The sequence below is a fragment of the Panthera pardus genome, unplaced genomic scaffold, assembly GCF_024362965.1.
Source record: "Panthera pardus isolate Hobbes unplaced genomic scaffold, ASM2436296v1 HiC_scaffold_10, whole genome shotgun sequence".
NCBI classification, from domain to species: domain Eukaryota; kingdom Metazoa; phylum Chordata; class Mammalia; order Carnivora; family Felidae; genus Panthera; species Panthera pardus.
Window position 1 is genome coordinate 8,857,035 of NW_026526655.1, and position 16,543 is coordinate 8,873,577.

General features: G+C 44.3%; 1 protein-coding gene across 1 annotated transcript in view; it reads right to left on the reverse strand.

The window, feature by feature from the left end:
- The window catches only part of CAB39 (calcium binding protein 39), an 87,771-nt gene that overhangs the window by 16,455 nt on the left and 54,773 nt on the right, over positions 1–16,543 (reverse strand). The window contains exons 3-5 of the mRNA XM_053903832.1: positions 8,268–8,432; positions 6,006–6,124; positions 882–1,050 (exon numbers count right to left, since the gene is read on the reverse strand). Of these exons, the coding sequence (XP_053759807.1) occupies positions 882–1,050; positions 6,006–6,124; positions 8,268–8,432 (453 nt within the window). The remainder of the gene's footprint in view (positions 1–881; positions 1,051–6,005; positions 6,125–8,267; positions 8,433–16,543) is intronic.

Genomic DNA, 16,543 nt, shown 5'->3' on the forward strand with positions numbered 1-16,543 from the left:
AGTGGCTACTTCTCACCCTAAGAGTGTCCATGGTTCCTGAGCATAGCTGTCTGCAGGTTAGTATGTTAAATCCTGATTAAAGTAGAGGTTCTAAATAGTCACCTATGAGGTCAGACATTTTATATAAGGGAACGTAACATATAAAGGCATACTTTCATTGTGAGGAACACTAACAAATATTACTGCTTTATTTACCGTAAACAGCACAGAACCTTGCAATTCAAAACAAAAATCTGCATGTTGTACAGTGCTATTGAATCCTAGGTGCGTTTAATTTATACAAATATAGAACAGGGCGATAGGGTGTCCTGGGAAGGGAGGCCACATAAAAACGTGAACAGGGCAGGCAATTCTGCTCCCCTTGCCCCGAGCGTTCAATAAATAAGCTTTGGCATGAACATGGGACGGAGAGCTAAGTCCGTTGTTCCCCAGGGCCTGTCCACAGTGTGGAAACTTCTGCCCTGGTTGTGCTAATATTTCAAGACACGCATATCCCAAATTAGCATGGCCCTGAACGGAAGACAACGGCTTGGTGTTTAACCAAAGCAACTGCGACAGTACGTTCCAACACAGGAGAAAAACTCGTTTGTCCCACACACTGTGTATCAACATACCACGGCTGATGAGTATGTTCACAGAAAAGTGTACTTGTGACCATACTGCCCGTACTTTTAGACAGAGTTTGCAATCTAACCCTCCCACCCTGTCGAAGCTGTGACTCTACTGCACACACCTAAGTCATACATACACACAGAACGCAGATCTTCTCTCTTGCCGCTAGAGGGCAGACGGGTATAGACTCAGAGGTTAGACGTTTAGGAAAGAACAGCAAACTGGTTAATCTCACAAGTATATTTAGAATTCTACAGTTTTTATGTTACCTTGAATGTGGCAAATGCATCTGAAGCTATGTCAAACGTTGACATTTCGACATATCTGAAGAAGTCATAGAATTGTTCTGACCACAGAATGATTTTTGCAAGTGGTTCATGTCTGATGCATTCTCTTAACATTATCCCACAATTTAGAGCTATTTCTGGAGATTCATACCTGCAAAACGAAAAAAAACAACAACAAACCAACCATGATTGCTGTTTCAAAACCCCTATCACTAACCGTTCACATTTTTAGAACAGGAAGTTGAGATGTGTCTTAATTAAGTGACCAGAGTGGGTTACAAAAGGCATCTCTGTCACAGCAGGTGTGGTGAGCTCAAGTGGGTTTACCCCAGAGGGTGTGCGCACGCACGTGTGTGCACACACGCACACATACACACACACACCTAGCTGGCAACAACTGCTTCAACCCAAAGAAAAATAAAAGGCATGGGAGTGATCACATAAATAAACATTCCTTATTGAAGCTAAAAGATCTGAGGAGAAGTATTCGGGGTCACACCCCCAAACGAATTCGTTTTACGTGGGGTGCCGTCAAGACTTCAGAAAACCCAAAAGCTGAATTAAAAAAACACAACAGGAAACAAACAAAATCGTTTCCCAAACTCAGAGTATCTACATAGGTCTATCAAACATGCAGCATTTTTACTTCGTTGTTTCAAGTCAATACTCAAAACAGCGCCTCCAAGGCTCTTGGCAATGCCAAGCCTACGAAGCCGAAGGCCTGACCCTGCGGTCACGGAGCGCTTGTCGAGGAGGCCCTGCGGGACTTCGCAGTGGGTACTGGGGACGCCCTGGCATCTGTTCGGCACCCATGGCTGCGTCTCCCCTCTGTCAGGAAGGAGCCCCGTTTTCCTCTCAGCCCCACCGCCCCCAACCCCCCCACTGCCTCTCGGGCTGCACGTGCTGGCCACGTGTCCTTCCCACGCGGCGTCCCCTCTACCCTCCCGCGCTCGTTGCATTTCCCCACATCCAACTAGCAAGGACCTCCTCCTGGCCGAAACAGACTTCTCTCATGACATAAATTCCACTACTTAGTGTCCCAATGGTGCTGACCTCTGCATCTCTGTCTTTGGAAAAGGAAAGAAAAAGCTCTCTCAGTTCTCCTTTCCACCCCTCGGACTGTTCCTCTTTCTTGCCTGGCCGAGGGCATCCCTCCGGTGCCGCCAGCCTGCTGGTGGTGGGGCATGCCCCCCCCCCCCCCCCCGCCCCCCGTGACTCCTAAATCCCTGCTCAGGTCTGCTCCTGGACCCTAGTCAGGCATTTTCTGTTGCCACTGGACACTTTCAGTGAAAGGTCTACCGCAGCACTACATCTCAAAATTCGAATCTCTTCTCCCTCCACAGAACAGCCGCCCTCCCCTGCTTCCTCATTTCTGTTTTCTGGCACCGTGATGTGGTTTCAGAAACCGGGTCTAAGGTCTTGCAGAACCTCCTCGTCCGATAACGGAAGCGTCCTAGAGCTGCAGTTACTACTAGCCACACGTGGCTACTGAGCACTCCAAATCTGGCTAGTTTGACCGAGGGACTGAATTTTACGTGTTAAGTTAACGCAAAATGAAATGACCGCCTGCAGCTTGGAAGAACTGCACTGGACAGAACAGTTCAAACCTCCCGCCTTCGTCTCTTCTCAACGCTTCCATCTTTAGAGCCACCACTGGTCCTCGGGAAGACTTCTTTGAAACATTTTAGTTTCATTTCCTTTCATCCATTCCCACGGCTGCATTAACCCACACCTAGAGAAAGGTAAGTGCTCCCCAACCAGCATCTTTGCTTAAGCTCTGTCTTAACGAATTTACCCAGCACACAAGTAGATCAAGAGCATTTCCAGTTGAGGAGTTCAAAATGATTTCTCCTGCCCATCAAATAAAGACAAACTTCCGGGCTTAAACGTCCAGGCTCATGAGATCCGCTCCTTCAGGAAAACGTCACCGCCCATTCTGCCATCAAGCACTCCAGTTATCTCCCTATTGCTGCCAATCACCGTGTTCATTCCTGTCCCTGGACCCACTCTCCTTTTTTCTACTAGAATTCTAAACCCTCTGGAACTTCAATCCTTAGTCTCACCTCTTCCACCAACCCTTGCCTTATTGACTAAACCCACACCGCACCCCCTGTTATCCCACAGTCCTAATCGTTATCTGCAGTGTTATCCTTCTGTTACACACAGGTTCATCACAGGGCCTCAAGAAATGACTCCTTTGGATCACTTCTGGCACAGCTTCTAGCAGGCTGACTGGCGCTTGGGTGACTACAGTGTCTGCCCACAAAGTGGCTGGTCAAACAATTCACCTTCGCTGATCTGAATTTAACAAGCAGGAGACCGGAAAGACAAGAGTAAGACAGTTTGGTACAACAAGTTGGGCAGGTTTTGAGTGGTTTTTCAAGCTTGTCTTAAATGACTAAGCCCTAAACTATCGAGTACAAGGCAAACAGTTATGCTGTACAACCTGTTAGCACCAGAGTGGAGAGCACATTCACATTTAAGTCACCGGGGGAAAAAACTGCTGCCTCCAGATGCAGCCTAACGCTAGCGACAAGCCTATGTTGAAACGCACAGTGACTCCGCCGGATGGCTAACGTCAAAGCACTTACGGCCTACACAGTGGTCACACTGCAGGAGAGGAGTCTAGACTCGTTAAGTGAAGTACAAAAACCTTAAAAGGTAGCTCACAAGGCTCCTTGAAGAAATGGCTGTTTCCAGGTCTGAGGCGGGAATCTGTACAAAATCAGCACGGGACGTCTTGTGCCAGAAAGCAAGGAAGCTATCAAAGACTGATGGGGTCCTGCCAAAAGGACACAAGAGCCAATCTGAAGGAGCTTCCCGATGGCCCAAGATGACGCAATTTGGATATAAAAATTTGGACATCGTGACTGTGATGGATTGAAACACACCAAGTATATTTTTAAAAACCCCACAACTGGAGTTCATAACGACCTGATCACCAATTTAAGAGAAAAGAGGACAAAGGAACATGTTAAATGAAACCACAGGGATGTAAAATTCAAAATATGTGATTTTTCTACAAAGATATGACCCCGTTGCTTCAACAAGTAAATGGCATAAAAAAAAAAAAAGAAAAAAAAAAAAAGGTGTAAGAGTCATATTAACCAAATTCAGTTTGTGCACCTCGCATGGAACTGGATTTAAACAAACTAACTGAAAAGTGACATTTTTGTGTGTGAAAATCAGGGACATCTGAACACTGGGTACAAGACAATGTTAGGTCTGTAAATGGTATGGCGAGTATGCTAGGGGAAAAAAAAAATCCTGGGGTGCACTATGTACTGGGGACGCACGCTGAAGGAATCTTATGTGTGAGGAGGGAAAAAAGGAGGCAAAGCGTGTGAAGTAATAACGACAGAATGTCAACAACCGTCCGCACTGGGTGACGGGTAGGAAATGGCTATTTTATTCCCTCCAGTTCTCTGCGCAGTTTCCACTCTAAGGGCTACGCGGGACGGGGAGACAGGCGCTGGCGGGCACGGGCACCGGCACCAGCTGCACCGCCCGGGCTGCTCCTCGCCTCCCTGGCGGACGTTTCTGCTGCAGCCACTCACGTGAGAGCTGTCAACTTTTAAGAAAAAGATAATTTAAAGATAAACTGTACCTTAAAATTCTTACTTTAACAACGTTTATATCGTTCTTTTGGCTACTCTTAAGCGAAAACACAGGCCAACTAATTTATGATTTTTAACCACCACTGTTTTCTACGGAAAAGGAAATACTCAGTTTAAAAATACACATTTTTAAATGGTGCTCTAAAAAAACCATTTTTAAATGGTGCTCTGGAAGGTGCTCTAAAAACACCAAAATTTCAAACTACTCACTACATGCTTACACACACAACTCTGGACTGGTAACAACAAAAAATGAGATGCCAAAAGTTCTGTATGGCAACATCTGAAGAAGCAACCAACAGAGATTTAGAAACAGAATGAAGGAAACAGAATGCTGGCATCAAACACATGCACTGACTCATGCTTTGTCTAAACAAGTTTGAACTTGGGGGAAGTGTTAAACCACAGAGATGTGAATCAGAGGGAGGCAAGCTACGATGCGAGCGGTAGGAGAGCAAGCTGATTCACGCCAACAGTCGTGCCAGTAAAACGCCTGTCCGCCAAGTTAATAGAACAGCACCAACACTGGGACAAACAGATACACACCAGACCCAGAGCTGGCGAACAACTCCTGTGTGAAGCAATACGGTGACCCTGCCGATCGGGGAGGCTCACTGATGAGGGAGAAGAGGACTGGTTTTCTTTTGAGGTTTCGGTTTTTAGGCTTTTCTGGTTTTTGTTTGTTTGTTTTTTTCATACTGACAGACTACCACAAATGCCTGCTTACTAGTCCAGTAGTTAAATGCGCTGTCAATTACCAACCACGTCGGTTGGTGAGTGGACACAAACAGGTACAAAGCAAAGAGCACTACTTCATAAGCATGTTCTTTGTTGACCGAACAGAGTCAAGCTATGTAGCATCCAAGCTCCTTTTACTAGGCAGCTTTCACAGCCTCACAGTGTGCATGTCTGCCCAAAGATGTCTTTAAGCACACGATTTAACTGATATTTCATATAAATAAACTTCTAAAATCTAGAGAACAGAAAGAAGACCACAGAAGACTTTTTTCTTCAGTTGCATAGGAGCTGAGAATTTAAGGGCTCACGATTCATCCACCTTTAAACTCCCATAGGTATTTGCAAACTCAATTTAACTCACTGGCTTAATTTTAAGAGGGAAGTGTGTTCAGGGCACCTGGGTGGCTCAGTCGGTTGAGCGTCCAGTTCTTGATACAGGCTCAGGTCATGATCTCAACAGTTCATGGGTTCAGGCCCTGTGTCAGGCTCTGTGCTGACAGTGTGGGGCCTGCTTGGGATTCTCTCTCTCCCTCTCTTTGCCCCTCCCCCGCTCATTTTTTTTTTTTCCTCTCTCTCTCTAAATAAACAAAAAAAAAAAAAAGAGGGAAATGTGTTCAAGATCTATGGGAAAATGAAATGGCTGAACTACAGAGAGAATACTTTCCCACATTCACCATCGTGTTTTTGCCTAAGACCATCTTTCCTTTTTATTTTTCAACTGAGAATATAAATTTTGTTATATTGTACATACCCTTTCAATAACATGAACAAAATATTCTGTTGAGTGCAGATGTATTCAACAGTAGGAGTTCTTGTACCAATTTGTCTTCTGAGAATATTGTTGAAAATTTGAGCCACGTCTTTTTTGCCCTATTAGGAATACAATCATTAAAATATTTACCCGACTAACCACCAAAAAGCCCAGCCACCCTCCCAAATAAACTCAAATTAAGGCATTGCATATTTATATAATTATGACTGAATAGCTGACTTTAAAGTGCTCATAGATACTAAATTTTCTTTATTTATAATTTCAAATTCTAAGTCTTAATAGTATACTATATTTATCATGAGCAATGTATTCAAAGTGAAATGTTACTACATATAATTTCTAACCCTTAAAATCATGCAGACTCAGATATGAAAAATAAAACCTTGCTATATGCTTACAATGTTCAGGGATCTGATTCCCACCCATAGGGAACAAACAGCCTCAAATAAAATGCTCGTGTTGTAAACAATACACGTAATTTCCTCTTATACTGATGGATGAGGAGAAGCTGCACGCTGCTAGTATAATAAAAATGAAAGAATTCTGTAAGAAGCTGAGCTTTCATGGCAAGTAGACACATCCCCCTATTTAGTTAGGTCTGTTCAGGAGAGATTTTCTTTGATTAATCATGAAGGTTCTAAGTACCACATGATGTAGCAGTTCAGAGACCAGAATTATGTAACTGTGCTTTACAAAACGCAATAGAAGGACGTGACTGCTATACAGTGAACCTTATAATAAGAAAACTGCACAAGAAATTAACAAACGGAGAACTGAACCCCAGGAGAGGTTTCAGAAGGGCCACTTGTTACGAGGCTGACGAGCCTGCAGGGCACTGAGTGAAATGCTAGCTTTCCAGTGCCAGAGATCATCCCGGGGCCTGTGCTAGATCAGGAGCGGCAACGGCAGTCTCGAAGAACCCATCTCAAGGGCACACACTTCTTGGTAAATTTAAGTCACTAAAGTCCCAAGTGAACATTAAATTCAGTGACCACGTTGGGGAATGAGATGTGTGGACAAAGGAGAAGGAACTGGACGTTCCAGTGCGTTCCCCACTTTGTAGGCAATAAAAACTGTTGTTGGTGGAATTTGATACACTATTAAAAATACATGAAATCGGCTCCCTAAATGGAAATATCATTTTTATGTGTTCTACAGGAGAGCAATACTTTCTATTGTCCTTTATTACCAATATTATTCAAGCAACCTACGAACCACACTCTCTCATGACTCTTCAAAACTGAATCTGGCTATGTATCTGCCATTCTTTCCCCTGGTTTTTCAGGCACCTGCACAGACATCTGATCGACCACTCAGGATGATAAACACTGGGGCTTAAAACAAAGCCCACCCGTGACAAAGACTCAGAGGAACCTGCTCATAACCATGCCACAGCCCTTCATTACCATATATACTTCTCAGACTACTTTTCAGACTGCTGTCAAGGACCATTATTCTCACCGTTAAATTCACTAGCTAAATGGCAGGATTCAGCTGCATAAGCTTGGGCAGTAATAGCAAGTGCCTCCCAGGGCCAGGCAGGAGATGCATATGGGCCCAGCAGGCCTTGAGACAGAACAGCAAGCTGCTGTGTGCAGCACACCCAAGCATGTCATGGTGTAGTGGCTGCTCTGTTCCAGCTGAGGGGCCGGGTGGGCCCACAGGCTCAACGTTGCCAGAGCTAAAATTTTCAAGGGAAGCCAGAAATTCAAAACTGTGCATAAAATCTCCTGCTATTTAACCATTATCCTAATTTAAACATTTAAAAGTAGTGCCAAGCGAACAAAACGCATGATCTCTGCTGTAATGAGTTCTCAACAGGTTAAAAAAAACAAAAAACACAAATACATAACTGGATGTCTTCTAAAATCTCTTCTACCTCTAAAATTCTAACATTCCACAGTCTTTAGATTTATACTCTGAGAACGAAAGGCCAGTGAATTAGGTGAAACAGCAGGTGTTTATTAACTACGATGTAAACAAAAGGGCACAATGAATACCTAAGAAGCTTCGTACACGACGTGGTGGAACAGGAGAAGAGAGACCCGGCCCAAGCCTGGGGCGCCCCTGAGCTCCTGCCCAGCTCTGCTAATTAGGTGGGCAGCCTGGGCTCGCTTACAGGTCAGTAACCCCTGGGCCAAGAGCTCGACAGGAATCTTAGGATGTTTCAAAGGACGGAACACAAGGAAAAGGACCGTGAATAAGGTACTGTTTTTGAAAAATAAGAAACTGATTTCTGACCTCAAAGTCAATGAGCTGTAAATCTGCTACCAGGGTGCTCAGGAGCCCGCTGTTGTAGAGTTCTTGAGCGAGCTGCGCCACCGCCTCTGTTTGTGGCTCTTTCTCATTCGTGCCATACAGAATTTCTTTCATGGCAACCAGATTTTTGGAAACTTCTTCTGTAGCCTAGATTTGGGGGGAGAGGAGAGAAACAACTCATTAAAAAAAAAAAATATATATATATATATATGTATATATATATAAAAAACATACCTACACTTGTTAAACACCTTCTCTCTACAGTACCTACCCAGAAAGCTACGTAAAAGACACAGAGGTGTGCAAGCCCTGTGCCTGACCTGGGAGCTGAGCACTGTGGACGTGTGTACACGTGGGCCCCGACACACGTGTTCGAGGAGGGGCCGGCAGGTTACAACATGCACCCTTGAATACTGCCGACAGTGGTACTGTAGCAGGAACAGAACAGGGAGGGAAAGTTTAATCCGCCCCACCTGGCAGGGAAACAACACGGAAGAGGCACCTGAGCTGACCGGAGAACGGGGAACACTGACAAGCAAGAATGAGGGAAAAGGAGACTGAGGACAAAGGAGACGCATGAGGTGCCGATGAGGGAGCGGGAAGAGCACAGGGTCTGTCCAAGAAAAGGCATGGGGGAAATAAGGGAATGACACAGAAGGGGGCTTTGAACGTAGAGTTAAAATGTTAGGAATAAATAAAAAATCACTAAAGAGCCTCCACTTCTGGCCAAGACGGAGGAACAAGCGGCCAATTTACCTTCCTCCATGAAAAAGATGAAAAAATAGAAATTATATGAAACAATAAATTTTAAACCCTGAACTTCGGACAGCACAGGGCAGTGATCCTTGAGAGGAGGGAAACGAATGAAGTGAGGCTCACACCTGCCCCAGCTTATTGCCTGGAGAGGGTTTCCAGGCCACATCACAGGGAGGGAGAAGGCAGGCAGAACCAGCCATCTCCACAAGTTGAGGAGACAGCTGGGAAACTGCAGGGCAGGGTACCAGAGAGGAGAGAGATTAGCTTCTGTAGTGGAGTACTGATAAGCAGGTGCATGGGAGGAACACACCCAAAGTCAGGGAACAGCCATGGAGCTCTTTCCAGGCAGCCTGCCCTTCTCTGGTCTTCTCCAGAAAACCCCCTGTCAGGTTCTGTAACTGTTCTTTAAGAAAGGGGGGGGGGGGTGCCTAATGTCCCAATCCCATCTAGAATGGAATGATGCAGAAGACACTAGACCACAACCTCCCTGTAAATGTCACAAATGTTAATGTACCCTGAGGCTACCATCAAGAATTTCTGCAACTAAATCAGAGAATTCATTTGAAGCCAGGTCTCTGAATGACACTGCAATGAAGGCTTTCATTTGGCCTCATTAACAGCCCATCATTCAACTCTGTGGAGGTAGCTCTAGACTGTGAAGGGCATCCAACATATCAGCTATCACTCTCATATTTGCAATCATCCGCGGATCTGACACGGCCACCTCCCATGGCCTCCATCGTTAACCACAACACTGAAAAGGAAATAACTGAATGGAACCCACCGTTATGCCTTTGAATCATCATACTCTTTTCAGTTAACAAGCTACTAATAATCTTTGGGCATGGTCCTCAGTGACTTACATATAAACTTATTTCCAAATCATATGCAAACGACTTTCTGTTAAATACTTTGATAAAATACGAAAACATTTGACCCATGAACCACAAAAGGGTTTGAACTGTGCTAGTCCACTCACACGCGTCTTTTATAGGACAGTACTATAAATGTGTTCTCTCTTATGATTTTCTTAGTAGCATTTTCTTTTCTCTAGCTTACTTTAAGAATACAGCATCCAACATATATAACACACAAAACGTGTTAACTGTTTATTTTATTGGTAAGGCTTCTGGTCAACAGCAGGCTATTAGTAGTTAAGTTCTGGGGGAGTCCAAGGTTGTATATGGATTTTTGACTGTGTGTGGGGGGGAAGGCAGTGGCCTTATCCCCGTGTTGTTCAAGGGTCAACTGGATACTATTTCTTCCACATTTCCTGAACATAAGAAAACGAGATAAAGTTAATTTGGTATGATCTTTTTATTAGGCCTATGCTGATTTCTAAGGACTACTACTTTCTTTTCTAAATGTTTAAAATCATCCTATTAATCCCATACAAAACCTTATTCAGTACCAATGATAAACAGAATCTCTAACTTTTCCAGTCTGCTGTTACTACCCTGTTCTGTTAACGCCTTAGATTTCTGATCGCAGTTCATCATCCAATACATCAATTTTAAGCATCCCAAAATGTACTTTTTGGGGGCCAGTAGGTAAAATCATTTATCAATAGTCCATGTTCTCTTACAAACTAAGTACATGTGTTACCTCTGTAATTTCATTTTATTCATCTTTATTCTTCAGATGATTTTCTTTGACAGGGAGGAACCTGACATTCAGCAGGTTTTCGGAGTGTATTATCTGTGGGTTTTATACCAGTGACCCTAAGTAGTAGGCCTCAGCCCCCTGTGCTTCTCTGGCTAGCTTACCGTTGTGAGGCTCTTGGTAACCTTTCACATGCCTCAGCTTACAAATGCTCTTCTTTGAAGTCACGAGTTTAGATCTGAATCCAGACCATACTCTGTGCTGTCTTCCGACAGCAAAAGACAAATAAGAAGGAGGGGGGTGATAGTTAAAAGGTATGAAGTTTCTTTCTGAGGCGATGAAATGTCCTAAAATCGACTGTGGTTATGGTTGCACACTGTGAATAAACTAAAAACCACGGAACTGTGTGAGTTACCTCAATAATGCTACTTAAAAGAATAGGGAGGAGAGAAGCAAGGAAACAGAAAGCAACTTACAGTCTTTCTGAGATGAAAGGCAACCTAGACCCACTCTTCTTCCCTCTCAGAAGACAACACTGTCACCTGTATTATGGGTGGTGGCGGGATGCGGGGGGCCGGCGGGGGGCACCAATGGCCTTCCCACATCTGCTAACCACTGTACTCATCTGCTTATGCTGATCCTTCTGGATTCCACTCACTGTCTGGCTTTCTCAGGAACTCAACATGTCTATTTTCTCACCTCCTTCTCTAGTCAACTCCGTCTCACTTGTTTTTCCCCCAATCAGGTTTTAAATATGACCAGAATCATTAACAAAATCAAATAAGCTCCCCTTTCACCAACCACACAGAACCTTCCCGGCTACTGCCCACCCGTAATTAAGCCTCTAAAAAGCATCTACCTGTGAGTGCTACAGTCCACATCTCCTTCCTAGTCACTTCCAGCCCAATCCCACGTGGCTTCTCCACTGAGTACATTACAGCTTTTAGCCAGTCACCAATGGCCCGCCTGCCAGGAAACACAATTCTCAGTCTTTAGTACATGTCAGCTCTTGGCAGCATTTAAAGGTGTTGATTACACCCTTCTTTTAAAACTGCTCCTCCCCTGTCCTCTGTGACTCACCACCACCCTAATTTTTCCTGCCTGTCTCCCTGGTCGCTCCTTCTTGGCTCGTCCCTCTTGAAGAGGCCATTTAAATATTGGGAATTCCTCAAGGCAGGGTACAAGGCCTCTTCTTCTCGTTCTATCATCTCTCCCCCGGTGATTGTCATCTACACCCACAGCTTTAATTAACACCTAAATGCAGATGCCTCACAGATTCCTATCTCTAATCCAGTTCTCTTACTAGTACATTCCGCAGCCTACTTGAAATGTCTCCGCTTGAATGTCTTGAGGTACCACAAACCCAATGCTACCAAAAACAGAACTCCTGATCTTGCCCTGATGCCTGACACATTTTTCTCTTGTTCTCTATTTCAGGGGATGATACCACTCCCGCTGCTCTTGTGAATGTCAGAAACTCAGAAGCCATCTTCAACCCTTTCCTCTTTCTCACCCCATCCCAATACCTAATTCAACACCGTGTCTCCCCAGTCCATCCATTTATCCCCGTACCACCACCACCCACATCAGAGTTCCCATAATTCTTGCCTGGACTATAGTTTACTGACTAATTTTCTTGAATTCCTTATAATCCATTCTCCGTATCACAACTAGAATGATCCTTTTTTTTTTTTTTAAACTCTATTTATTTAATTTGAGAGAGAGAGAGAGAGCGCACGAGTTGGGTAGGGACAGAGGGAGAGAGGGAGAGACAATTTTAAACAGGCTCCGTGTTGTCAGCACAGAGCTCAACGCAGGGCTTGAACTCACAGACCGTGAGATCATGACCTGAATTGAGATCAAGAGTCAGATGTTTAACTGACTGAGCCACCAGGGCGCCCCTAGAACGATCCTTTCTTAGCACAAATAAGATTGTCATTACCTTTGCTTCAAATGCTCCAATTACCTACTGCTCTCGGGATGGAGAAAATTTCTTAACTTGGCCTGTAAAACCCTGCATGGTCTGACCCCATCTTACCTTACCCTGGGCTACAATTTCTCCCCCACTATCTCTACGTCAATACTCTGGTCACACCGGAATTCTTTCAGGATCCCTGCGCATGTGGTCTGCCAGGCCCATGCCCTGCCCCCACCTCCCGGCCACCTCACATTCTTCCTTCATTGCTCAACTCAATGCTCGCTTCCTCAGAGGTGATCTTTCTAGGTAAATTCCATCATACATTCACCACCACCACGTACTTCTTTTCTCACGGTTGCATGTAATTCTGCTTTTCCTTGTGATTTCTAATTAACATGTTTTCTTCTGCTCTGTCAGGAGCCCAGTGCTTGCAAGTGTGCTATACACGGTCGATGAATGGCTCAACATCTGCATCATGATCATCGGGATGTAAAAAAAATCCAAATGAAAACCGAACATAGGGAAATATGATGTTATCACACCATGAAGCCAACGAATTCCTAAGACATAGTGCATCCAAGAAAGGTAATCTACCTGACAGAGCTACATCAGTGAGCAATGAACATAAATCCCTGTGCCATCACAGAGAACAATCTGGAAGAAGACACCCCAAACTGAGTATAGTCTGCCTATGGCAACAGGTAAGAAGAATATATATATATATATATATATATATATTTAAAGTTTATTTATTTTGACACAGAGAGAGAGAGAGAGAGAGAGAGAGAGAGAGATATCAAGGGAGAGAGTGCGCACACATGTGTGAGAGCAGGGGTGGGGCAGAGAGAGGGAGAGAGAATCCCAAGCAGGCTCTGTGCTGTCAGCGTAGAGACTGACTCGGGGCTCGATCTCACAAACTGTGAGATCACAACCTGAGCTGAGATCAAGAGTTGGATGCTTACCCAACTGAGCACCCCAAGGAGAATATTTTCACTTTTCACTTGCTCTATTTCAGATCTGTATATTTTACAATTCACATTTTATTTTTTTTTAAAGGAGCAAAAAAAATAAAGGGAATGAGATAAATAGATCAAAGTGCTTACTACACTGGTGCTGATTTATCTTCTTTAAAAAAAATTTTTTTTAATGTTTATGTGTATTTGAGAGAGGGAGAGAGAGTGTGAGCAGAGGAGGGGCAGAGAGATGGAGACAAAGGATCTAAAGTGGGCTCTGTGCTGACGCGGTGAGCCAAATGTGGGGCTTAACTCCATAAACCGTGAGGTTGAAACACGACCTGAGCCGAAGTCGGACACCCAACCGACTGAGCTACCCAGGTGCTCCTGATTTATCTTATCTCTGCTTCTGTTCACTTTTTTCACTCCTCCCCAGAAGATATCCCCTCTGAATTTCTAAAACTTCAAACAAATACTAGTATTACATATGTAAGTAGTTTACATATGTAAGTAGTAACTAATCACACCTTGAAAATCAACAGGGCCACAAACAATGCCAAATGAAAAGCTAAAGACTGGAATGAGTCTAACAATAAAAGGCTAACTTGAACTCATCAGAAACAGAGAGTGGCACTGGGGACAGGAGACTTCCAAACCTGGGCATATCGTGCTCTCTCTGTATCTGAACATCTAGCTTCACTCCTGCCATATTGAGATAAGACTTCATAATGAGGAAATCCATGGTTAGTTAGCATCTACAGAAGATAATCAGCAGCATGATATGAAAAAACTAAACCTCATCAACCTTGTTATTTACTAGCAGTCCTGATAAATGAGAGATTAGGTGCATATTTCAATTGAGGACTTTTAATTTTATGCATATTTCAACTGTTTCTGTGATGTCTGTTCCATATGACATGGATAATTGTAAGCTGATTAAACTACAACTTAAAAAAAAAAAAAGAAGAAGAAGAAACCTGTCCAAATTTTACTAAAACATGATCAGAAAACCTTAAGAAGTATTTCACCTGAAAAGGTGATGTGGCGGGTGTTTACTGAATGAAGATACAAGAGAGAACAGATACCCTCGCCTGTTCTTGTGTAGATTTGGCTTGGTTCCCTTCATCAGCATTCACAGTGGTGACCCCGCCTAGCCCCCCCATCTCTGACCTGCTTGCATTAAGTCAACATGTTCTCTGCCTCTCTGACCACATCCTCCTTACCTGCACCTCCTTGTCCGTCCCTTCACACCTCATGAGTAAGCTACTCACACCTGCGTTTCTCCAAGCCCTATACCCTTTCAAACTGCTGAGATCATCATGTCACCTAAGCCACTGGGCTCCTTAATGACCACGTGGCCTATCCTGCTAAGACTGCATGTTTTAGTGCTGCCCGTGCCCACAGCTCCAGGTCTCTTGCCCCCCTAAACGTTGGATGTTCTTCACTGGAACTTTCTCTATTTCAGCAACCAGGGTTCTGAGCACTGTAGAGAAAGGGCCGGAACCTGCGGACACTTGGTTTGCCGAAGTTCATGCTGTTCAATTGCCTTCAATCCAGTCAGAAACATTTCTACAAACTGGATTATTTCTAACCAGTAACTCCTAGCAGCAGATGTTTCAAAACTGCTCTACTTTCCTCAAGAGACTTCAGTCTTTCTCTCTGCTCCCTATCTGAACATCTAGCTTCACACCTTCCATGCTGAGATAAGACTTCATCATGAAAACATCCCTGACTTCCTCCATCCATCTTGATGTATTTCTGCCATGCTCCATCTCAACTCTGGACACACACCATAATCACTTGGGGCCTTGAAAAAAGATGCCCCATCCCCCCGAGAGACTTACTAATGACAAAAGGAAAAATAGTACTTTCACATGCAGACACCGTCATACATGAGATCAAAGTAAATGGCAACGAGACCATTGAGCTCATAGCCTCCTGAGGAGGCGCTGCAAAGGGTACAGCATTCTGTGATTTTCTTGCCAAAAAGGCCTCACCTGCATTGAATCATAAGGAAACATCGGCCAAACCCAAACAAAGAGACAGTCTACAAAATAACTGGCCAGTACTTTTCAGAAGTGTCAAGGTCACAGAAGTCGACAGAAGACTGAGACACTGTTCCAGATTAAAGGAGAGCAAGGAGACGTCACAACTAAATGCAAAGTGACATCCTGAACTGCATCCTGGTCCAGAAAAAGGACATGAGTAGGACAACTGATGGAATTTGAAAAAGATCCATGGATTAGTTAATAGTATCCTATAAACGTCAGTTTCCGGATTCTGATCATTAGACTGTGGTTATGTAAAATGTTAACATTTAGGGAGGCTGGGTGAAAGGCAGTCTCTCTGCAATCATTTTGTAAGAATAAAAAGTTCATCTACTCTCTTATTTTGCTTTTTCTTCACAGGTGAGAGGCATCTCTCCTTAGTTCCAAGGCTGATGGCTCAATATATGTGTGCTGGAGAAAAGGCCCCTAAACAGAGAGTCTGGTCTTTCCTCAAGTCCCCCCATGTGCCATTTTGCCAGTTGTGTGGCCTTGTGGAAGGTGTAGATTCCATACCTTCAGACCTGAGACTCCAAATAAAGGTCCTCCCTATTCTCTACTGCCCTCTCCTCTCCTCACCTTCCTGCCCTGATATCTTTGTGTCTCCTCAAGTGACCCTGAATGCTCACACTACTCCTCTCCACCCTCGGAACCCCCCCATTCACAAAGCCTTCCCTCACTTCCCCCTCTCGTCCTCTGATGCCACAGCAGTTGCTACGCTGTTTCGGCCCCTGGCCTTGTAGCCTTAGATCTTCTCCTCTCTACCTCGCATTTCCCTAACTTACCCTCGGGCTATGGAAAGGGCTTGCTTACACTTTTTTATCCCCTCCCCTCTCCAATGTCTGAGATGGTGACTTACACGTGGCCTGACTTCATGATTTTGTTAACTGACTAAACCAAGCCTTTTAGTTAGTCGAACTCGGTGTTGTGGGACACAGATGTTACCCTTGGGTGTCCACTGAGCATCACATTAAGTTTCATGGG